The sequence below is a fragment of the Phycodurus eques genome, chromosome 7, assembly GCF_024500275.1.
Source record: "Phycodurus eques isolate BA_2022a chromosome 7, UOR_Pequ_1.1, whole genome shotgun sequence".
Lineage (NCBI taxonomy): Eukaryota > Metazoa > Chordata > Actinopteri > Syngnathiformes > Syngnathidae > Phycodurus > Phycodurus eques.
The window spans coordinates 31,206,903-31,230,351 of NC_084531.1; the positions used below are offsets into that span (position 1 = coordinate 31,206,903).

At 49.9% G+C, this 23,449-nt stretch overlaps 2 protein-coding genes across 3 annotated transcripts; both read left to right on the forward strand.

Moving 5' to 3' along the window:
* Positions 1 to 13: 13 nt before the first annotated feature.
* On the forward strand, positions 14 to 13,419 carry arrb1 (arrestin, beta 1). Its single transcript, XM_061681705.1, has 16 exons — positions 14 to 71; positions 2,434 to 2,464; positions 2,551 to 2,611; positions 2,692 to 2,736; positions 2,811 to 3,007; positions 5,711 to 5,770; positions 6,471 to 6,538; positions 6,653 to 6,788; positions 6,860 to 6,944; positions 7,013 to 7,085; positions 9,071 to 9,208; positions 9,281 to 9,364; positions 9,461 to 9,484; positions 10,646 to 10,719; positions 10,799 to 10,847; positions 12,440 to 13,419. The coding sequence occupies exons 1-16, from the start codon at positions 52 to 54 to the stop codon at positions 12,534 to 12,536; spliced, it is 1,242 nt and encodes a 413-aa protein (XP_061537689.1). The 5' UTR covers positions 14 to 51; the 3' UTR covers positions 12,537 to 13,419.
* An 897-nt stretch (positions 13,420 to 14,316) lies between these two features.
* On the forward strand, positions 14,317 to 23,050 carry LOC133405436 (uncharacterized). Of its 2 annotated transcripts, XM_061682361.1 has the most exons (7): positions 14,317 to 14,389; positions 17,001 to 17,243; positions 17,455 to 17,549; positions 17,892 to 18,054; positions 19,859 to 20,032; positions 20,118 to 20,150; positions 22,326 to 23,050. In XM_061682361.1, the coding sequence occupies exons 2-7, from the start codon at positions 17,105 to 17,107 to the stop codon at positions 22,979 to 22,981; spliced, it is 1,260 nt and encodes a 419-aa protein (XP_061538345.1). In that variant the 5' UTR covers positions 14,317 to 14,389; positions 17,001 to 17,104; the 3' UTR covers positions 22,982 to 23,050. The 2 variants fall into 2 exon arrangements, with proteins under 2 accessions (XP_061538345.1, XP_061538347.1); XM_061682363.1 differs by lacking the exons at positions 14,317 to 14,389; positions 17,001 to 17,243; positions 17,455 to 17,549 and adding an exon at positions 17,556 to 17,646.
* Positions 23,051 to 23,449: the final 399 nt, after the last annotated feature.

Consider the following 23,449-nt stretch of genomic DNA (forward strand, 5'->3'; position numbering starts at 1 on the left):
TCCTCCTCCTCATCTTCATCTCCATCGGTGTGTCCGCTTGCTGGCGTCAGGATGGCAGATAAAGGAACCAGGTAGCTTTTTGTGCGTGCGTGCGTGTCTGTCACATTATGTGACATCTGATTGGGTGGAAATCCTCCGAGCTTGTTTTTTTTCCCCCTCGTGAACTCGATAGTGTAATGACAGGAAGTAGAACAATTCCAGCTTGAATATTTTGTCCGTGCGGGTGTTGACATCCTGTCAAATGTTTCGTACGCGTGTGAGAGACATGGCAGCGTAGAAGCCGGTTACCGTGACAACACAGTCAGAACCACCCACGATCTCTGGAGCGTAAAAGTCATCGGCGCGACGGTAGTCGTCGAAAGTAGTCGTAGGCCTGAGGGAGGAAGAGGAGGAGCTAGCCTGTGACGTCACAGCAGAAACAGGAAGTGGCTGATGATTGGAAGGAGTGAAAATGTTCTGGAAAGAAATGGAGAGAAGACCACAAGTGGAAAAAAAGTCCGAAGAACAGAGGCGCCTCGAGATACGAGCAGCCGTTGGGCCGACGCCTTGCTTTGACTTGCGAGAGGTCAACGGAGGGCGCTCGGGTGCCGCCGCACCGCCGACCACGTGACGTTTCTTGAAGACTTCATAACTATTACAAAACTCTAGCTGTCGGCGGCCATTTTTTCCACCGTTCCGTGCGTGACATCGGTGAAAATGAGTGCGTGACCCGCTTTAAGTTTCACGTTTTCATCATCAGCTTTGTCCGTGGAATGCAAAAGACAATAAAGGCTTAAGGTTTGCAAAACCATCCGATCGGGGTGTGTTTGTGACGGGGAATTTGAAGTGATTATTCAAGTAGCTGCCCACTCGGACGGGTTCAGGAATAAATGGCCGCAATTTCTTTGGTGAGAAATTGCTAAATGGTGCCGCGTTGGGGTGGACTCGGCGACTTTCACACACGCCTTGGGGTTCGGGGCCGGCGCCAGCTGCGCAAAAACCCAATGTACAGTAAAAAGCGCATGTCGTGTTTTACAGCAGTACTTAACGACAGTATATTTATAATCCTCAATCTAACCGAGGTCACTGTTGGCAAAATAGGTACGACAGATGAACACCGCGAGCGTACAGAATCCGAATCGGAATCCTCTTTATTTGCCAAGTATGTCCAAAAAACACACCAGGAATTTGGCTCCGGTCGTCGGAGCCGCTCGAGTACGACAACAGACGGTCAAGTGACACAGAGAAAAACTTTGGGGGCAGAAAGACATTGACAAGAAGAAAAAAACAGTCACTGAGCAATAAAGGGTTGCTCGTTATCTGGTAATGCCGGTACATTTTTATTTTTGTTTTTTTTGACAATTGTGCAAAAGATGCAGAGTCCTCTCGCACTTCGAGCAGTTCGAATGACTAATCTCGCAATAGTCCGGTGCAGTGAGCGTTGCGCAAAGGGCGGCGAGACTTCAAGGAGCGGATGCGGTTGAAAGTGACGAGTTGCGCGATCATCTGGGAATCGATTCAAAATGTCCTCTTCTGGTTTTGACCGAACCCGCGTGACGCGTCGCCTCGTCTGACCTGCGAGTCGTGGGCCAACAATCCAACGCTGCGACGCCGTCCGCCGGCCACCGGTCGTGATGAGCGCTTGGCCCGACCACCCGGATGTCGCCATCGCCGACGGCCAATCGGCGCCAAGCTGTTTTCCATGTTTACGTTGGGGAAGATGAGCAATCCAATCAGAATAAAGCTCATTTACATGTCGCATATGAATGAGAAATCCCGCCACCTCAACTGGCACTCGTAAAAAGACCAACTGCAATAGTTTGAAAAAGGACATCCTGGGTATTTGCAACCCAAAATAGGCTTGTAAACCCGATAAAAGGACATCAAAGATGATCCACAATAATTGTAAAAATGTGATGCCACGGGACCTTCAATATATGTTTCGTCAAATATATGCATGTCTATTTTCCGATAAGCAGGATAAATAGTAGCGTAGATGCACGTCGGTAACGATGAGCGACGCGGTCGCGTTTTGTGACGCGCTTCCGCTCCGGGTTGCAAAACTCTTCGTTTATAATTGGACACAAATAAGACAAATAAGAACGAGCTCGAGCGAGGAACGAGGAATCTCCGTTGCCCGCCTGTGTGTCGCTATTCTACTGCCCCCTGGTGGCCAAGGCACGCGCATCACAAGGAGCAGCGTAAAGACCATGGAATTGAAGCAAAAGGTCTGACAAAATCATTTGATTCTACTTAAGTGTTGCCGTTTCTGCAAGTTTTTCCTCTATTGGGAATTTGTGGCATTTCTGTTCATTTCAGTGGGGGAAGAAAAGAAAAAAAATGCTGTTTTGGTCAAGCTTTTGAAAAATCTCTTTTTCATTCTTTACAGATCAGTCGAAAGCTTTTCCCTTGTATAATTTCAGTCCTAATCGTCAATGTTTGTTTAATTTTCAGAGTATTTAAAAAAGCAAGTCCCAATGGGAAGGTGAGTCGCGGGGGGGGGGTTCACTTACTTTCTCACACTCGATCGGCCGACCGCTCTGCCGGCGGTGAACGCTGTGATCCCTTCAGCTCGCCGTCTATCTGGGCAAGAGAGACTTCGCGGACCGCGCGGACCGAGCGGAGCCCGTGGGTGAGGGCAGCTTTGAACAATGCGACTTTTGCGGCTCGTGCCGCGAAGCCGCATCCGCTTTGATGCTTTTCCCCCATCAGATGGCGTCGTCCTGATTGATCCGGAGTACTTGAAGGAGAGAAAAGGTGGGCGTGGCAACCGGACGTCGGGAATGTTCGAAGCGACGGCCGATTTCCAAACGTGAACCTCGTTTTTGCAGCGTTCGTGACGCTCAACTGCGCGTTCCGATACGGACGGGAAGATTTGGACGTGCTGGGCTTGACGTTCCGTAAAGATCTGTTCGTGGCCCACGCGCAGGTGTTCCCTCCTCTTGGCGAGGAAAAGAACCACTTGACTCGTTTGCAGGAACGTCTGACGAAGAAGCTGGGAGAACACGCCTACCCGTTCACCTTCCAGGTACGCGCTTCTCACGCCGTGCGGCTCGTTTCTACATCGTTCGATCGAGAATGGCCCACTCGATTTCCTTTAGAAAGGAAATCAATGCTAGCGGTTGTTATCAGGTCATCAAGGGGAAAACGGGATTCCAAAGTCACGTTTTTCAAAGTTTTCAGGCCGAACTTTGTTGTTTTCCGATGACGTTTTGGGACGTGCCGGATCTTTTTCTCCTCTCGCATCTCAGTGTCCAAAAAGTGTTTGTTTTGGCTTCCTTTCACAAATCCCACTCCGGCTGTCGCTACCATTAATGCCACGCGACGAGGCGACGAGGCAGCCATTTTGCATTCCCACGACAGACAGCCAAGTCAATGATTTCCAAAATACGAATGAATGAATGCGTATGAATTTGTGCCAGTGCGGAAACTATTGCATGTCTTTACCGTTATTACCCTTGTAACATTTGAACAATAACGGTAAAGACGCTTCTAAAATGTCATCTGTCTAACCTTGTCACATTTCTGTGGGGCCAATTATTTATGACTCGTGCACTCACTGTAGTTGTCTCGCCATGCTGCACTATTTGCATATACTGGCCACTCATGCCAGAGTAGCATCTGCTCCATTTGCACACTGATTGAGGAGTATCTGTAACATTTGCACAACCAACATTGTCCCAGATGATCGCACTACTTGTCACTTTGAACCGCATACACTCCTTGAAGTCTCAGCGCCCTTTGCACAATGGTCATTGCACCGGACTATTGCAATATGAGTCGTTCGAACTGCTCTAAGTGCTAGAGGACTCTGCATCTTTTTATACAATTGTTTTTTGTCAATGTCTTGATGTCCCCAAAGTGTTCTGTAAATTGACCGTCTGTTGTACTCGAGCGGCTCCAACTACCGGAGACAAATTCCTTCTGTGTTTTGGACATACTTGGCAAATAAAGAGGATTCTGATTCTGATTCTGATTGTAACGGCTCGATTGAGCAGTCGGGATCCTTTCTGCACTCGTAGCCGTAGGGCAACACGTCATTTGTGCGCCTCGCACCGTCTTTATGAAGCTTTTTGTGTCTTTACCGTGACGCGCTTTTGTCTTTGGCGTGACGAGAAGAAGTGTACTTGGGTGGTTTGCTCCGTCAATCCAATGTTCGCCTAACATTGGAAATCATCGAGAACTTTGAAAACAGGACATTGAGCGTGGCTCTTTCAGCACGGGAGACATTTAACAGCAAGGCGGCACAGATGACATTTTAGAAGCGTCTTTACCGTTATTGTTCAAGTGACATCTTTCGTGTCAAATGACGCGACGAGAAGGGTCCCGTTCACGCGTCTTGCGGACATTCCGGCCACATTTGCAATTGTCGTCGTTAGGCTTTTTCCGAATTTTCCCAATGTTTCGAGATGTTTGCCGAACGTTATTTGTGCGGTGTGAGGAGGTCGGAGGTCGGAGGTCGTGCGTTCGTTGGCAGCGCACCAATACATTCGAGTCAGGTCGAATGAAGTGGAATCTTCTCGTTTGTTGTTGAAGACCTTTGACCTTTGAGTCCAAAAGCCTTCTTCAGTTGCACATTTCCCTCTCTTTATGTTCTGTGGGTGCGTCGCCGCCGCCGCTGCTGCTCGGTGTGGCGACGCTGAAAAAAGTACTTTTGGGAAAAAAATAAAAAAGCTGTCACTCGTTTCATGAATTGATTTTTGCATTCAAATTGTCGATTGATTTTAGTTTGCGATGGAAATGGTTTTGGTTTATTTTCAGCTTGGGAGCGAACTGAAAGTTTTTCCTTGACTTGAATTTGATTTACGTGCACCTTGCGGGCTTGGACGGAAGTAGCGATGAACCCATTTTGCACTTTGCTAACGTTGCGCTTAGTTTAAGGTCATTCATGCCTTGAAAGGTGCATCTTAATATTGGGCTCTCGGAGGCCAAGCAGACGCTAGCCGACCGACCGCTATTTGTCTCCGATAAACCAGGAAGACGCCACAAAGGGTTGTTAAATAGCGACGGAAAGCGCGCGTGCCTCGTGTGCGGCTCGTACGAGCGCTGAACCTCGCTGCTGCACTTCCAAACAAAACTAAGTCGGTAAGCACTTACGTTTTGGCTAACACCGCTAACGTCGGTTCCGAGATTCAAACACGGTTTACGTGAAATAAGAACTTTCAGGATACAATCAATGAATCATTTTGGTTGAATCAAAGCTCAAATATTGACTTCAAATGTAGGCAGCGTTGATTTTTCTCAGTTGGGCAAAACAGCGGCCAGGGCACGGGCGATGCCTCAAACTTTGTTCGTCTCAGACCTCTTTGGAACCTTCCGTCCTGGACGTCTGCGTCGCTCTCCTGAAAGGAACGTCTTTTCTTCTCGCGATGCGGCCGATCCCGACGGAGCAGCCCGCCGGCTGCTTATTCCCGCCGACGTAAAGGTCATCGCGCTCCTCGCTGCACTGCAACGACGTTGCAGAGTTCGGGTGTCAGGATTTGGAGAAGCCTTTTGAATTCGAGGCGAAACGTCTTCACCGACAGGAAGAATCGAGTTGGCTTCGTTCAACCCATTTGCCGATTACAATGACCCGGACGGCTGACGATCCGCACGGACGTATTCGAGCAAGACGATCTTGATGAATCACAGATTCGCGTGTCCGATGTTCGCACGTGCGATTTCGGTGCAAATGTGTGTTTGTGAATGAGGCCCGTTGCGTGTCTTATTTGCGTGTTTCTTGTCTTTCCAGATCCCGCTGAACCTGCCGTGTTCCGTCACGCTGCAGCCGGGTCCCGAGGACACCGGAAAGGTGGCCGCTGCTAACGCAGCTTATGCTACAAATCGTGTGTGCGCGTATATAATATAGTCGGCGCGGCGGGCGACTGGTGAGCACACCCGCCTCACGGTTGCGGGTTCAAAACCGGCCCCGCCTGCGTGGCGTTTGCATGTTCTGCCCGTGCCTGCGTGGCTTTTCTGCGGGTACTTTGGTTTCCTCCCACATCTAAAAAAAAAAAAAACGGTCGAGGGCGTACCCCGCCTCCTGCCCGATGATAGCCGGGACGGGCTCCGGCACGCCCGCGACCCGCGTCAGGAGAAGCGCGGCACAAAATGGATGGATGGTGAGGTGAATTGGCAAATTGTGAATCCCAAATATGCAGCGGATTGCTGCACGCGTAATCGCGGTATGGACTCGCTTATTCGAGAATTGTTTGGGCTAAAAAAAACAAATAATAATAATAATGCTAATTTTCGCTGTTCATCGGTCCGAACACAAGACGTCCGAACCTTCGGCGCTGGTATGTTTCCTGCCGACTGCCGAGATGCCGTCGTTTTGCAGAAGTCTCTCGTTTGTGGCGGCGGCCGAGGCTTTCGAGCGCAACGGTCTCGCTCGAATACTCGTTTCCTTGGCCCGCTTCCAAGGAAACGAGAAGGTGTCCCGTAGTCGGGACCGTTCGGAAGGTTTTCATCCTTTCCCGGCGGCTCCTAAAAAGTCCAAATGATGTCTTCAGGCCTGCGGCGTGGACTTTGAAGTCAAAGTGTTTTGTGCGGACAACGCCGAAGAAAAGATCCACAAAAGGTAAAAGGCTTCCGCAACACGCATTAGGAATACAAGCGCATTAGTAGCCCAAACGGTTCCCGAAGCCCGCGATCAATAAGCTTTCTGTCTAATTGAAAGTCATCCGCGGCGCAGGAACTCCGTTCGTCTGGCGATCCGGAAGATTCGGTTCGCTCCCGAGAAACCCGGGCCTCAGCCCACCGCCGAGACCACCAGACACTTCCTGATGTCGGACAAACCTCTGCACCTGGAGGCGTCTCTGGACAAGCAGGTGAGCTCCCGAGGCCGGCGTGCGTGCCCGCCCAGAAGGAAAGACGTTGGCGCGCCTGTCGCCTCTTTCAGATTTACTACCACGGCGAGCCCATCAGCGTCAACGTTCACGTCACCAACGACACCAACAAGACGGTGAAGAAGATGAAGGTGTCAGGTACGAGGCCGCGGCGAGGGCGCCGCTTCTTCTTCGGCCTCGCTAACCCGTTGCGCCGTCTTCCGCAGTGCGACAATACGCCGACATCTGCCTGTTCAACACGGCGCAGTACAAGTGTCCGGTGGCCAGCCAAGAGTCCGAGTGAGTCGACCCCGAGCCCCGCCCTCCCACGGGGGACAAAACTTGTCATCGTCCCACTTCGAGCGCCCGTAAAGACAAAGAAACAGAATAGCGCGACTATTTGTCGTCGAGGGGAAGCTCGTCCGCCGAGGCGCCCTCGGGCCACTCGGGATTGTGACGTGCCTCAAGTATACGCAGCGGACTGCGGCGCTGTGCCGTGGCAGCGGCTCGACTCGCTTCGCAACAAGTTTGAATTGTTGACATTTTTTGCAGATTTATGAAAAAAGACAAACCGAACTATCACACAGCCAGAAGTATTCAGACCCTTTGCTCGGTATTTAGTCGACGCACCCACCCATGAGTCTTTTTGGGATTGATGCAACATCTGGATTTGGGGATCCTCTGCCGTTCCTCCTCGCAGATCCTCTCCAGTTCTGTCAGGTTGGACGGTGAACGTTGGTGGGCAGACATTTGCAGGTCTCTCCAGAGATCCTCGATTGGGTTTAAATCAGGGCTCTGGGTGGGTCATTCAAAAACAGTCGCGGAGTTGTTCTGAAGCCACTCCTTCGGTATTGCAGCTGCGCGCTTAGGGTCGTTGTCTTTTTTGAAGGTGAACCTTCGGCCCAGTCTGAGGTTCTGAGCGCTCTGGAGCAGGTTTTCGTCCAGGATATCCCCGTACTTGGCCGCGTTCATCTTTCCTTCGATTGCAACCGGTCTCCCTGTCCCTGCGGCTGAAAAACACCCCCACGGCGTGATGCTGCCACCGCCGTGCTTCACTGTTGGGACCGTATCGGACAGCTGATGAGCGGTGCCCGGTTTTCTCCACACGTGCCGCTTAAAATTATGGCCAAAAAGTTTTGTCTTGGTCTCATCAGACCAGAGAATCTTATTTCTCACCATCTTGGAGTCCTTCCGGTGTTTTTGAGCAAACCCCATGCGGGCTTTCATGCGTCTCGCACCGACGAGAGGCTTCCGTCGGGCCACTCTGCCATAGAGCCCCGACGGGCGGTGGGCTGCGGCGATGGCTGACTTTCTAGAACTTTCTCCCATCTCCCGACCGCATCTCCGGAGTTCGGCCGCAGTGATCTTTGGGTTTTTCTTGACCTCTCTCACCGAGGCTCTTCTCCCCCGATCGCTCCGTTTGGCCGGACGGCCGGCTCTAGGAAGGGTTCTGGTCGTCCCAAACGTCTTCCGTTTAAGGATTACGGAGGCCACTGTGTTCTTAGGTGTTCTTAGGAACACAGTGGCCTCCTTTGTAACCTTGGCCAGCTCTGTGCCTTGCCACAATTCTGTCTCTGAGCTCTTCAGGCAGTTCCTTTGACATCCTGATCCTCAATCCCTCTGACATGCACTGTGAGCTGTAAGGTCTTATATAGACAGGGGTGTGGCTTTCCTCATCAAGTCCAATCAGTATAAGCAAACACAGCTGGAGTCCAATGAAGGTGGAGAACCATCTCAAGGATGATCAGAAGGAATGGACAGCACCAGAGTTCAATCTATGAGTGGCACAGCAAAGGGTCTGAATACTTATGGCTGTGTGATATTTCAGTTTTTCTTTAATAAATCAGCAAAACAATTTCAACAATTATGTTTTTTTTCTGTCAATATGGGCTGCTGTGTGTACATTCATGAGGGGGAAATGACTTCAATGATCCTAACAAATGGCTGCAATATAACAAAGAGTGAAAAATTTAAGGGGGCCTGAAAACCTTCTGCACCCACTGTATATACTGTATTTGTATTTCTTAAGAAACAGCCATTTTGAATGCAAAGTTTTTACAATTGTAGTTGTAACTATGCGAAAAACAAAGCAGGGAGTTGAGGCGCCACTCGCTCTTTTCTGCTGCTCGCCACACAGTGTAGAAAGAAAGTACAGTCGTAGATTAGGAATTGCTTTGCCCAAATGTTTCTCAATGCGCCATTTCACTCAAGAAGGAGATCGGGCCGCAGTTCGGAGACGGCGGAGCCGGAAGAGCGTCTTGACGACGACTCGTTTGTCTCCTCAGTGACGTCGTCGCTTCCGGTTCGACGTTCTGCAAAGTTTTCACGCTGACGCCGTTTCTGTCCAACAATCGAGAGAAGCGAGGCCTGGCGCTCGACGGGAAGTTGAAGCACGAAGACACAAACTTGGCCTCCAGCACGCAGTGAGTCGCCAGGACGACGCCGACGTCGACGGTCGCGCCGACGGTGACGACGGATGTCGTCGTTGTGTTCAGGTTGCGCGAGGGCGCCGACAAGGAGATGTCGGGCATCGTGGTGTCGTACAAAGTGAAAGTCAAGCTGCTGGTGTCTCGAGGCGGGTCGGTCACGTTGTTGTTGTTTTTTTTTTTTTTTTGTCTTCGGGATTACGCGGCCACTCGCCGATGTGTGCTGATCATTTTGTTTGTCGTCCGCAGGCTCCTGGGAGACTTGGCCCCCAGGTAAGCTTCGACCCTTGACCTACGACACGATCACGTGATGCCAATACACCTATTGACCGCGACCTGCCGCCAATCATAATAACGCATTCGACTTCTACGGAGCTTCCGTAGGCGCTCAAAGACAATCGAACGCACCCCTCGGTCGCAGCCGGCGGCGGGAAGCGACCCGGGTCGCCCGGCTGCCCTTCTGCGCCTACGGCCCCTCCCGTTCACTCGTAGGTCGCGGTTAAAGCGTCTCGCGACGACGACGTGTGCCCGCAGTAGCCAAAATCCGCGCGTCGTCGTAATCGGCGCTCGATGCCCGAAAGCACCTGAGGAGGAGGCGAGAGACGTTTGCGGAGCTACTGAATTTGCATGTCCGTGTCCTTTTTGTTGTTGCTAGCTTCTTTTACAAATGTCACGTGATGTTGTTGCAATACACCAGAGGGATCTGTGAAGAGGCAGCCATTTTGCATTCACACAGTAGCAGAATGCTGTTATTTATTTCTGAGATGAAGGAATGTATTGATTTGGGAAAACTATTGCATGTTTTTACCGTTATTCCGATCGTATCGAGACAATAGCGTAACGGCTCGAATGAGTCGTCGGGATCCTTTACGCACTAGTATCCGCAGAGTTTGAAGGGCGACGCGTGTCAGTATTATAAAAGGAATTCAATTTCATCGGCTCCGTCGATCACGATTGCCTTGACGAGGAATGCCGACGAGGCTTTTTCAGCTCGGAAGACGTTTGCTCAGAAAAGCCATTGCGGCATCCGAAAATGGCTAAATTACAATTGTTTTCTTTTCCAAGTGTCTTTATCTTTACCGTTAATCAAATGAAAATAAAAAATGACCCGTAAACGTGAATGACAGACTTCAACGGAGGCGAGCATCTGCGCGGCCAGAAAAGCGCCCGTGAGAAAACGGTTTGGTTGGCCCGAAGTCGTCGAATTGCGCTTTTGCCGTTTGGAGGCCGGGAAATTGTAAGCAGGTGAAATTGTAACGGCGACGTAGACTGCAACCTCGCGAGGGCTGTGAGCAAACTTCCCTTTGACTTTTCAGTCGACGAAACAGGACGTCGGATGAAATCCGCGCACGGTGGCGCCAATGCAGGTTTTCCCCCCAAAATCTCGGAACAGGCGAGTTTGTTCACCGTATGAGTCGTCGATTTGTTTCCTAGTGACGTGTCGCTGGAACTTCCCTTCACGCTGATGCACCCCAAGCCTTCGGAAGAGTCGCTCCGCGGCCGGGAACGTAAGCGCTGCCTTTAGCTTGAGCCGCGTTAGCGCGTCCCGCTCACGGACGCTCGTGTCCGATCTGTTTTGTGTTGCAGCTGCTGAGGAAGCGCAGAGCGACGCCAACCTGATCCAGTTTGACGCTAAGTAAACACTGCGTGCGTGCGTGCGTGCGTGTTGGTGCATCTCCCACGCGGATGCGTGGACCTGAACGCGTCTGACGTGACGTGATCGACGCGACGTTGTGTAGAGTGGAGCTTCGCGTGTTTGCCCTTTGCCACACGCGCATTCACCTTTTTTTGGGGGGGGGGGGGGGGGGGGTCATGAAAAATGCTTATTAGCAGAGGGAAAAATCAATTCAGATATTTTCAAGGCGTCAATTATTTGTAGGTACTACAACTTTTTTATTTTTTATTTCTCCTCTTCTGTTTTTGTGGTCGTGCCCGTCTCCAGGATGCGCGCGCCCAAGGCAGTGGTTTTATTTGATACAGATTTCATTATGTTTTACTTGAAGTGGTGTTGTTCAGCAATATCTGAATTGGAGTTATTTTCCTTTCATTTGACATTCATACTCAGATTTAAAAAAATAAATCAGAAGTGACTCACTCGTTACTTATCAGGACTTGAGTACTTTGTTACGCTGACTACTTTTGACTTTTACTCGAGTCATATGATTGGAAAGTAACAGTAGTCTTACTCGAGTACAACATTTGGCTCCTCTGGCACCTCCGGGCGAGCCGTATTTGATGGTCTCATTTTGCGCTATTGTTATATTTAATGTTGCTCAATTTAAGGTAATAAGGTGCTCGAAAAGACACGTTGATCACGTAAGCGTAATGTCGTTCTGTTTAAAAATAGGATCTTTTCAAAGGGGCGCCACGGTGAACGACCGGCTAGAGCGTCTGCCTCCCAGTTCTGAGGACCGGGGTTCGATCCCCGGCCTCGCCTGCGTGGCTTTTCTCCGGGCACTGCGCTTTCCTCCCCCATCCCAAAAACATGCATTCATTGGAGACTCTAAATTGCCCGTCGGTGCGAATGTGAGTGCCGACATTTATAAATGATTGCATGCAAATTGTTGTCCTTAAAAGTTAGCAAAACTGCATAAAAATGTTGGAGAAAAAAAGTGTACACGCCGCAACCGGAAAGTCCCCGGTTCGTCTCGCCGGCCGAGCGCGTCGTCGTCGTCGTCGTGTCCCCGGTCGGGGGGGCCGTAGGCGCAGAATGGCAGCCACGCTTCAGTCAGACTGCCCCCTGCTGGGCGGTTGTAGCTACGCAAGTAGCTTACCACCAACTGGTTTGACTGAGGAGTGACTTGACTAATGCGTGAAATTGTAAAGCGTCTTTGATTGCCTCGAAAAGCAGAGCCGTTGAAAGCGTTATTATTATTATTATTATAATTATTATAATAGAGTCAGGTGGGCTGACCTGGCTTGATGAAAACCCGTTTACTCAGTGAGCTTCCTGAGAAGGGAATATCGGCTCATTGTTTCCATTGTTCACACGCTTCCCAGAAATGCCGCCGGCCTCGTGTAAACGGGCACCGTGTTGGTAAAGAGCGCGTCGCCTCCAGACCATTCGTCGTGTCGCCCGTTTGCCCGCAAGAAACGAAAGCTTGCTCGCCGGCGCATAGTTGGCAGGGAATCGGTTGAAGCCGCATGAACGGTCTCAGGCGCTAGGAAGGTGCGGTTTTATGCCGTCGCTAACCTTTGGACTTTTTCTTTGACTTTTCTGCCCCGCAGCGACGACGACATCATCTTTGAAGACTTCGCCCGTCAGCGGCTGATCGGCGCAAAAGACGACGAGGACGAAGAGGCGGCGGAGGTTTACGACAGGTAGACCGGGGGCGAACGGGGGCGCCGCCCGCAGGTCCCGGAAACGCTCCAGCGCCCTCTCGCTCTCGTCGGCCTTCGGTCGACGTCCGCTAGCGTGCGTCTGCCTCGTCGGCTCCAAGGTTCACGAGTGGCGTAATGCGCGTTTATACGTCCGATTTGACTTGGAACATCTGCGTGCGAGCCGTTTCGCACGCGAGACGTATTCGGTCGCTTTCCGACAGGCCGTAACAGTTCGACGACGAGTCTGCGAGTTCTTAAAAGGCACATTTCGCAGATGCCGCATGAATAAAGAACATCAACCGTATCTTACCCCTATTATTTATGATGATGATTCGCCCCCCTTTTTTCGACACGAAACTACTTCCACATTTCTCAACAGATTCAAATTGTTCCAGCTTCAACATATTCCAAAAATGAACGTGAGTGAATGCATTCATTTTCTAATTGCCAACATTTCCCGCAATTCCACGTTTTTCACCCAAACCGATGGGACATTCGACAAAACGCTTTCACATTGTTCCCGTTTGAATTTCAAAATGTTCCGCTCATCCGGTTCGTCTTGACCGCCGAAATTTGACCTTTCCGAAAATTTCAGATTTCCCCCCCGCATAATTCTCATATTCGACATTATTCCCTCCACCGACATTTCTTGACCGATTCAAACAATTCCAACTTCAAACTATTCGTCTCATTCCAGTTCCCCAAAGTTTCCAAATCAAAACCCCAAATTCAAATCACAACTCTTTTGGGTGCACGTCTTCTTTTTGTGATTGTGTAACAAACAGTATACAAATTGATCAATAGTATGCATGTATCAAATGATCAGTAGTATCCATGTATTGTGTATGATTGACAAGTGACAAATACTATACTGTCCAAATAAAGTACAGCTGATGTGAACAATTGTCCGTTGTTTCTAGCATGAACACATCCTTAGTTTTTGGTTTTTTTTTCATGGCCATTATAATGAATGTACATTATTTGCAGATTTTCAGGGGTTCACTGTATAACCTCCCAAAAAGTATTTTGTTCGTCAAAATGTATTTCTGTATTAAAACGACTTTTGTTCTAAAATTTTATAAATATCATTTTAAATAAACATGTTTTATTGTAGAACCCCATTTTAGTAACATTCTAAAATTGTTCGAGAATGTTGTTCGCAACCCTGCCAATTTCAATAATTAAAAAAATGAATGAATGAATGAATGCAGCTGGATGTTTGGTCTGAGGGGCCGGGTCGTAGGCGCAGAATGGCAGCCGCTCTTCCGTCAGACTGCCCCCCGCAGGGCAGCTGTGGCTACACGAGTAGCTTACCACCAACAGGTGTGACTGTGGAGTCAATGAATAGAGCATGCAATTGTAAAGAAGCTTTGAGTGCCTAGAAAAGCGCTATAGAAGTCGAATGCATTATTATTATTCCGGTAATATGCCATGCTAGAGCAAATTTCATGACAATATCATTGTAAAACATGCAGACGCGACAGTAAAGTTCATCAAGACCAAAAGCCAGAAGGAATTGTCGAAGAAAGTGTCAAATGCGTAAAAGTCCCAAAACAAAGTCAGTGCCTTGGATTTGACCGCATTCGCATAATCTAGCAAATCCGATTCAACGTACACGAGCTGCGTGACGGCCTCGCGACGACGCTGGACTAGGCCGGAAGTGGACTGCGGGCCACATTTTGCGCACGATGAATGTTGGACTGCGCCGAGCGATTGCGCCCGCTTGCTGCCTTTGTCGCGTTTGCGCATGCGCGCAGCAAATGCTGCGCATGCGTAGTCGCGTTTTTCCGCCCCAAGGCAAATTTTCCAGATCGCAGCGGAGCAAGGAGGAGGGCCGACGACGTCGCCATTTTGTCGGTAAAACATTTCATTTCCATTCGTCTTCGTACTTTCCTTTACGTACTCACACTTGCTACATGTTGACACACACTCAGACGACACAATGACTCGGCGGCTAGCACGTTCGCATACAGCTAGCAACGCGGTCGTCCTCGTCCCCGAGAGGGCGCGCGCATGGCTGCACGGTGGGTCAGACTCGTCTCCGCCGTGACGCTTCGACGTTCATGCCGTTAAATATTGGCGTCTCCATGGCAATGTCGGCGTGGGGGGAAAAGAAAGCTTCTTGATGTTCGGCAGTTTGCGGCCGCTAGCCGACAAAAGCTCGGCAAGGCCGCTGATGATTGGTCGAGGCGGAGCACGTGACCGGTCGTTGCTAATTCACTAACAATAATGAGTTAAAAGAATAACACACCCGCGAGGGGAAAAATAAAGCATAATTCATGACTTAAATTTGTCTCTGAATGTAATACATTGCATACAATGCAGCCTCACTGCCAGGGATTTTGGACCCTGAGAAGAAAACCTACTGCCCTCAGCCCCGCACGATCAGAGCAAACTTTGTGTGAGATATATATATATATATATATATATATTTTAATGAATTTTAATTAATGATGGCGAGATGAAGCTTCATGACGCATTGTAAGACTTCAGCCATTGGTTGGCGTCATGCTTCATTTCTGGATGCTTCATTCCACACGAAACCACCTGCTGGCCATGTTCATAATCACAGGCAGCTGGATCTTGACCACATACAGTATGTGCTGCGTTGCATTTTAGCGTCTTTGCGTCTTTTTGCTCTTGTGAATGACGATGTACTACAAAACAATGTTAGACCAAGTCATTTACCAACATAAAGTGTAATATATATATATTTTTAATGTATTCTGTGTGCTTAAAATGTTCATCATCACTGACTGGTATGGCAGGTTGTATCATGTTTTTCTGTCACTTTTGGAAAAGGGCATGGGCTTAAGAGGGCAGAGGATTTTGAAAGTGCTTATTTAGAAATAACACTTTATCATCGTTTTGGTGTTAAGTGATTCGTTCAAGAGCAAGATTTTCAAATTGGGGTACAGTAATTTCTCCTCTCCCGGCGAGGTTTTATTTTACATTGCTTTCTGCGAACACAATAAATACATTTCCCCATGAATAAAATAAGAAACGGTGGAAATGCGGTTTTTGATAAACAACGGTAATTGATAAGCCCCAATGATATTTCCCTATGCCGTGCGGTCTTGCTTGGGGTTCGAACTCAGGCGACCACCGTACCCCAGGTTGAGAGTTGAGCGCAGCAACCGCCGGGCTATTAGCGGCCAGAAGCCAATTTCCAAGGATTCCGAGGAGCGACGAACGCTATCTCTGCTGTCCGAGCTATGTCCAAACTGCCGTCAACGCTCGCCAAACTCTATTAGCCTATACAGAGTGCACAGTCTTCATCCGAACTGAGCTGACTGCAACTCTATATAAAAAACACACACACATTTTGAATGGAGCCTGCATGAGGGCTTTACATTGCTGTCGAACCTCGCGGCAAACCCTGAAGCGCTTCCCGAATCGGTCACGTGGTACACCCGGGCGGCGAGACTTCGGACGTCGTCGCTTCCGGGTCCGCCCCTAAATGAAGCAAGCCTCGATAAGCGCTTTGTGGACACGCCCCCTCCGTTACTCCTCACACGCCTCGAAGACTCGGCACGTCTCCTAGCATCACTAATTTGAATGTTATTTTTGACGAGAGGTGGCTAAAAATATCGGTTCATGGATGCTTTGCAAACTGCAATATTTCCCCCCTCAATTCAGCAAATCCTCTGGATCGGTTTACCTCCTGGCCAGCGGGGGGGCGCTTTGCGTGCGATTCGCGTCGTACGGACGGAAACCGCACGCAACCGAGCAAACTGAAGTGAGCGGCGCCGTGAAGCGAGCGAACGTCTACTCTGATGTTTGGGCTCATTTTGTATTGCCCTGTGAATGCGCAACACACAAATGGACAAAAGACACTCGAACCTCGATACGTAACACCAACACCAAAACACCTCAGCATTATTTTCCCATTAATAAAAAAAATTGGAGACTTTCCCTTTCAAAAAATGACTTTTTGACATTTTTTTCATTTATGCTAATTAGGGCATTTAAATTTTTAGTGATACGTTAAGAAATAATTAGTGATTAATTGTTCGGGCTGTCACTATCAAATCTTTTTAGAATTGATTAGCCTATAAACTCTTCTATCCACGTAACATCCCCCCCCCCCCCCACACACAGACAAAAATTTTATCTTTTAATTTTTCACTACAAACATGCATTTTCTTATGAGTATATAAATTTCTATTGTTAAAAACTTCATATGTTACTATTAATACTGATACTAATATACCGCATGTCTTTTTTGTCTTTTTTTTTTTTTTTTTTTACCCGATCCCCCGCATATTCCATTTTTTTTTAATTTTTTACCCGGTAATCGGTAAGTAGGTGAACCTCACTAGTAAAATGGGAGGTATACTGTATGTGTTTGGCTTTTTGAATAGAGTTTTGGATAATATTGAAACTTACGGAAATGCAGCCGTATGTGCCGACCACGAGCGCTTGATTGGGCAGAGCTGTTAAGGTCGGCGCGCTTTTTGTGCCGCAGTCGCCTCGGACCGGGAAGATCCGCCGAAAAGCGAATCGGGCGGGCCGGCGCACGTCGGAGGAGGAGCGGCGGCGGGTTACGGGGCGGAGACGAGCGGGCGAGCCATGGCGAGCTCCTGGCAGGACGAGGACGAGGACTTCAAGGTGGGCGGAGCCAGGGGGCTCGGCTCCAGGCCCAGATTCTCCTTCTCGGAGATCAAGATGCTGCTGCAGGAGGTCAGGAGGAACAGATACATCCTCCTCAGTGAGTCCGCACACACCCAGCAACGATCGGCATTCATTCTGACTTTGAAGATGTGCAACGACTAATCGATTCATCGTTACAAAGTGAAAGAGCAAATATTATTAGGAGAATGATATCTAGCATATTTGTCCAATTCAACCAGCATGCGAACACGTTCCCGCGTAAACATCATCGACAAATGACCGCCCGTTGTCCTTTTGTCGCCCTTCAGGGAAATTTAATCACGGCGTGTCGGCAGAAGCCAAGAAACAAAAGTGGGCCGAGATCACGGATCAGATCAACGGCCTGGGAGAGAACCGCAGAGAGGTGAAGGGCGCGTCCGGGATGATGTCGTCGTACACCCGGGATGTCATTTCCGCGGCCGAGCTTGATTGGCCGTCTGCCTGAAAGTGAAAGTGAAAAGGTGGCCAGCGAGAAAGGGCAACACTTGATTTTGTCACTGAAAATTACCCTCGGCGGTGCCGTCAAGCTGAAGAAAGAGTCCTACTTTGTGTCCATCTGTCTTGTCATGTCTCGCTCTACTTTAATTAAAGATATGTTCCCGTCACCATTTAGGAATTTGTCGCCTGCCCGAAAATCGAGCAATATTCCATAACTTCAACTCGCTACGTGGCCATTGATGACCTCCACACCCGTTTTGTGTCCCAGGTACGTCAGATCATGAAGAAGTGGGCGGACCTCAAATGTGACGGGAAGCGCCGACTGGCTCTCCTGCGAGCTCCCAACGGCTCGGCGGGGAGGAGAAAGAGGAAGTCTCTGGACTCTGTGGAGAAGATGGTCCACGGGATCCTGCTGATGAGTCCCACAGGAGGTGAGACCCCGATCCCGAACTTGAACTTGAAACGCTCAGGAACCCGCAGGAACGTTTCTCCTCGAAGGGTCACGGCCGAGTCTCCAAAGAGTAGGACGGCGTCAAAATGATCGTACGCACTCGAACGTACGGAAGACGAGTCTGACGCAAAAGGTCGTCTATTCACGTTGGTGCGAGTGCATACGTTTGAACGTTTCCTCAAAAACGGCCGTCGTCGTCGACATTGTGGCCGAAAAAGTCGGCCTCGCCGCTCTTTCGCAGCTTGGGCATTGTGCGCGCATCGAGGGTTGGGCGTCGAGAGTGGAGAACCCGTTGGAACCGAATCGTTCAAATTTAAACATGACACGGTCAGCCAACCCCGAAGTAGAAAGCGGCGAAAACCAACAAAGAACGCGCACGGACACTCGCTTGTGACCAACGCCGGCGGCGGCCAACAAAGGTCTTACCTTAATTTTGTTTAAATGAATGACCGGTCGCCACAGCGCAACACTTGGAATAAGATGATATTGTGCACAGGGGGCTTTCACGATGTGTAGCGTCCGACGCCAACATTGAAGCCGCTAACGAGGTCAACGCTGGCTCGCACTCCTGCACTGATTGCTTTTTAGCGTTTGTTTTAGTCTTCAAATCGATGTAAGAGCTGCTGACACACACAAAAATCAAATATAAATGACTTTACCGTGCTGGAAAGAAAGTAGAAGCAGTCACATTACAAGCTAAAACTTCACCAAAGGTTAAACGAGCAACTTGACATGACAATGAATTGGGCCAACCTAACCTAACCCTCGCGCCTCATCGGTGGGGAGGGAAAGGAATCAACGTTTTACAGAGCGTTTGGTTCTATCCATTCCTCTTTTTCTTGCGTCTCGTTTGACTTTCCATTTTACTGCGACGTGTCAAGTTATTTTTCGTGACAAAGGGTGCGTACCCTTCAAAATAAAAGGAAGTCAAGTTAAAACCTGCACACATAAACCATTTGACGTGATCAAAAATAAATGTTAAAAATGCTATTTTTAACTTTTAGCTGAAGGCATTCATTGAAGAATATGAAGTCAATTGGGTACCGAGCCCCGGGGCGAAAGGTTCGGCTATATGAACCTTATTTTACACCTTTGCCCCTCCGATCTTGCTTCTAACTTGCGATAAAATGAAGATATTCGCCGAGAAGCATTTTGACAACGGGAGGCGTGCCATCTGGCGGCTCGCGCCTGCCGCGGGCGAGCCGCCGTTCATCGCAACCCGTACTTCAAAACAAACATGGCTCGCGGGTGTCGGCTCACGGTCGTGTGTAACGTCTTGCGTAGTTCGTTAATGGCTATTATTTTACAAATATATACTTGACATTAAGTCAAAATATTCCTTTTTGAATTCCAGTTGACGGCAGACCGACGGCGTATTTGGTTTGCTGCTGAAGTTTGGTCTTAATTTCATCGATAAGTTCATTGAAGTACAACATTGATGAAAAGTGACAAATGGGGGAAACGTGGAAACACACGCGTGCCTGTTGTTTTGCTATTTTTGGCGCATCTTCAAATCATTTCAAAGAAATGATCTGTTTTGTCAGCCACTGCTTGTTGCAGACAAACTTCGTATTCTTAGTCAGTTTGCAAATACAACTTGGGTCTTCGTACAAAGCTGCAGCACGTCAATGTCTTCATTGACGGTCACGCGGTTGCGATCAAATGACGTGCTGGCCGAGTCGTAGGCGACGTTAACGGCGCCGGGCGGAATGCGTCGGGAAACGACGGCAAGCGCGCCGTCCGTCGGCGTCCCGCCCTCAAAACGCCGCCCGCTCTTCCCGCAGACGTTGTCAGCGACGTGGACGGCGAAGACGAGGACTCCAAGTCGTGCGCTCCGGGAAGCGACGACGCCAGCCGCTGCTACTCGTACCTGGACGCCAACAACGGCTCGCTGTCCCTTCCCGGAGGACTTTCCCTGGACTTCTCTCCGCTGTCGTCGCCCGACAAGGAGCTGAGCGGTAAGCGCCGCTCCGCGCCGCGCGTTTGGGGTATGACGAGCGTGTCCCTGATGGAGCGTCTGCATTTTTCTCTTTGCTCTTGCAGGAGACGCCTTCCGCTCATCGGACGACGACGCCGGTAAGAGTTTTTGGTCCTTCCGTGCCGCCGATATTTTGCCGAGGCCGCCCGAACGAGTCGACGTGAGAAAAAAGCGCAAGCCACCCGAGGCGTTCGACGGCGCCCTTTGCAGCTGTGAAGTTTTTTGACAAAAGGGATGTTTGTCCTTTCACATCTGCAAAGAGAAAAAGCTTTTATTACTGTTATTTGTGGAACTAACTTGCAAGTTAAAAAAGAAAACTCGTTGAATAATATAATGGTCGTTTGCTTTTTCCAGAAGCAAAAGGGTGAGGGGAAGCACTCAAAATGGAAAATCAGGGAATAAGAAGTTTGATTTCCAGCTCCAAGTACGCAAATGTACATACAGAAATTCAGTTTACTGTTGCGTGCGTCAGTAGATGCAGCCTCACAATGACATCCGATTGGCACGCTTTGTTTGAAATAATTTCTTTTTTTTATTTATTTATTTGGTTGCTTTTTCTAGAAGCGAAAGTTTCAGTTGAAATGGAAAATACCGTATTTTCATGACCATAAGGCGCACCGTATTATTGGGCACAGGCATGGTAAAACATTCGCTAGCTTAAAACATACGTTAGCATGCATGCTAGCGTATGTTTTTAAAAAGGCAGCGGGAGCAAAAGTGAGTTCGGTTGTACTTTATTGAAGCCTTTGACAATGTACTCGCGTTATTTTTTGATCAATCCTCATCCACAAATCCATCAAAGTCCTCATGTTCTGTGTCCGAAATGAACAGCTGGGCAAGTTCTCCATCAAACATGCCGGGTTCCCTCTCGTCATTGTCTGAGTCAGTCTCGTTGCCGGGGGGCTTTTCCGCAACGATGCCGGCTTTCGCGAAAGCTCCGACAACAGTGAAAGCAGACACGTTAGCCCAAGCTTCCACAATCCATTCACATATAGTGGCGGAACTCGCCCGGCGTTAGTTGCACTCGGTCTGTCACGGCGGCTGTGAGAGGGGCGCGCACGGAGTCACAGATGAACAGGGACGGTGACGTGTGGAAAAAAACATCCGGTCTCTTTACGTACACCTCGCTCAGCCACTTTCTCATGTTCTCCTCGTCCATCCGGCCCTTTTGATTGGCCTTAACGATGACTTCGGCCGGAAACTTTTCTTTAGGCAGCATCTTCCTCTTAAAAATCTCCATTGGTGGCAGTTTCTGTCCATTACCATGGCAACCAAGCACAACAGTAAAAGCCGACTTCTCGTGCCCCGTTCTGCGTATCGCTACCGTGGTGGTCCCCTTCTTCTCTACAGTGTGGATGTCGAAAGTGAGCGGCGCCTCGTCCACGTCGGTGATGTGGTTGGTTGTGTTTGTCGGCAATCTTTTTAACTGCAGTAGGAATGGAAGATGGCCAGCTTTTCCTTGTAATGCACCGGAAGTTGCCGCGCCACGGTAGTCCTTGCCCGGATGGATAGATGGCGCCGTTTGATAAAACGAAAGCACCAAGACGGCCCTCCTTGAACATGTTCGATTTTCATTTCTTCTGCAAGCGTTATTGCCCTCAGTCGAATGGTGACTGCGGAGACGCTTCTCCCGGCTGTTCTTTGCTCATTAATCCGTTGCTCGAGTTGCTCTTCCAACTCGGGCCACCTCGCCTTGTTTCCGCGGAATCTCTGCTTCGTCTCCTTGACTTGGCGAAGCTCGTTTTCCCGCTTCCTCCACTTGCGAACCGTGGATTCGTTGATCTTGAATTCTCTCGCGGCTGCTCGATTCCCATGTTCCTCCGCGTAACTGATAGCTTGCAGTTCAAACTGTGCTTCGTAAGCGTGTCTCTTCGTAGGTGCCATTTTCGGGGTCCTTAGCCGAACCGATGCACATACTGGAACTATGTACCTACTGGGGGCGTGCCTTTAGCGTCACGTGCACCCTTCCCCTTTAACGTCCGCATGATGTCCTCAGCCACATCCGCCTTCCCTATATAAGCAGCGTGTCGGCAGGAAATGCTCCCAGTCAGTCAAGCGGAGCGCTCATCGACGTCACACAAAAACATTTACGCGTTTTGGAACTCGGTCCACACATAAGGCGCGCCGCATTATAAGGTGCCCCGTCCATTTTGGAGAAAATCTAAGACTTTTAAGTGCGCCTTATGGTCATGAAAATACGGTCTGTGAATCGGGTGGGGGGTGATTTCATATTCGGGCCACAGCCGTCACCTCAGTGTCGCCTTCTTTTCCAGAACCTTCCATGGACTGTGACGACAACTCCACCTTCTCCGTCCAGTCGTCCTTCGCTCCGCCCAAGCTGGTCCACACGTACTCCCGACACAACCGCAACGCCGTCAGCACCGCCTCAAAAGAGGGCGACGCCGACTCGTCCCCCGCTTCGCCGCCGCCGCACTCGAGCGCCGCCTTCCCCGCCGTCTCTTCCTCGTCCTCCCCCTCGCTTCTTCCTCCCGCCGACGACGACTCCTCCCGGCCGGCGGCCTCCTCGCGCTCGTCCGACCGGCGCCCGCGCGCCGAGCGCTCGCCGGGACCGGACGCCGGCGCCGCGCGGCCCGATGCCGGCGCCGCGCGGCCCGACCCGCTCCCGTCCGGCACCGCCGGCCGTCCGGCGCCGGCCGGCTTGGCGCAGCTGGCGTGTCACAGCGTGCGGCAGCAGCGCGCCAGTCGGCAGCTGCTGGCGTCGGTGTCGCGCTCGTTGGAGGCGCTGGCGCAGTCGCTGCGGGCGCTGGTGGAGAGCCAGCAGGAGTTTGTCAAGCAGTCGCTGACGTTGCAGCGGGAGACGCTCGGCGTGCTCAAGACCTTCTCGGGCGCCGCGCTCGCCGTGCTGAGAGACGCCAAGACGCAAGGCCCCGCGCTGCGGCCCGACAAGATGGGCGACATGAGCGCGTGACGGCCTACGCTCGCAAACATTTGGAAGATCCCTTTGAGCAGACATTTTCAAGTAGGGCTGCATTTTTTTCCCCAATTTGTTTTTTTTTTTTTCTTCTTTTTTCTCCTTTCGCTCATAGAAAAAGCAAAAGTCAAATAAATTATTCCAAACAAGTTTATTTTTCTCTTTTATTTCACCTGAACAAACAAGCTTTGAAACATTTTTCCAGCATTTTTTTTTTTTTTTTTACTTTTCAGATAACATGAAATGTTTTTCCTCTTGGGATAAATGTCCCTTTTGTCAAAAAAATCCTTAAGTTCACATTTGACTTCACACGATTAAAAATAAGCTGTCACACTGCCTGGCAAAAATTTCCAATGTGGTCTGGTGTCACGAAAGAGATCTGACAGCCAAAGCACGCGGCCCGCGTCAAGAAGCCGTCACGGCGGCGCTCCGGAGGATCCCACGAGAATCCTTCCAGGAGTGCTG

Excerpts from the sequence above, each read along its gene's own strand:
- arrb1 (XM_061681705.1), top strand. The coding sequence starts at position 52 with ATGGCAGATAAAGGAACCAG. Across the intron at positions 6,945-7,012 it reads GAAGAAGATGAAGGTGTCAG|TGCGACAATACGCCGACATC; the intron begins GTACGAGGCCGC and ends CGTCTTCCGCAG. Across the intron at positions 9,485-10,645 it reads CTGGGAGACTTGGCCCCCAG|TGACGTGTCGCTGGAACTTC; the intron begins GTAAGCTTCGAC and ends TTTGTTTCCTAG.
- LOC133405436 (XM_061682361.1), top strand. The coding sequence starts at position 17,105 with ATGGCGAGCTCCTGGCAGGACGAGGACGAGGACTTCAAGGTGGGCGGA. Across the intron at positions 17,244-17,454 it reads GAACAGATACATCCTCCTCA|GGAAATTTAATCACGGCGTG; the intron begins GTGAGTCCGCAC and ends GTCGCCCTTCAG. Across the intron at positions 20,033-20,117 it reads GCCCGACAAGGAGCTGAGCG|GAGACGCCTTCCGCTCATCG; the intron begins GTAAGCGCCGCT and ends TTGCTCTTGCAG.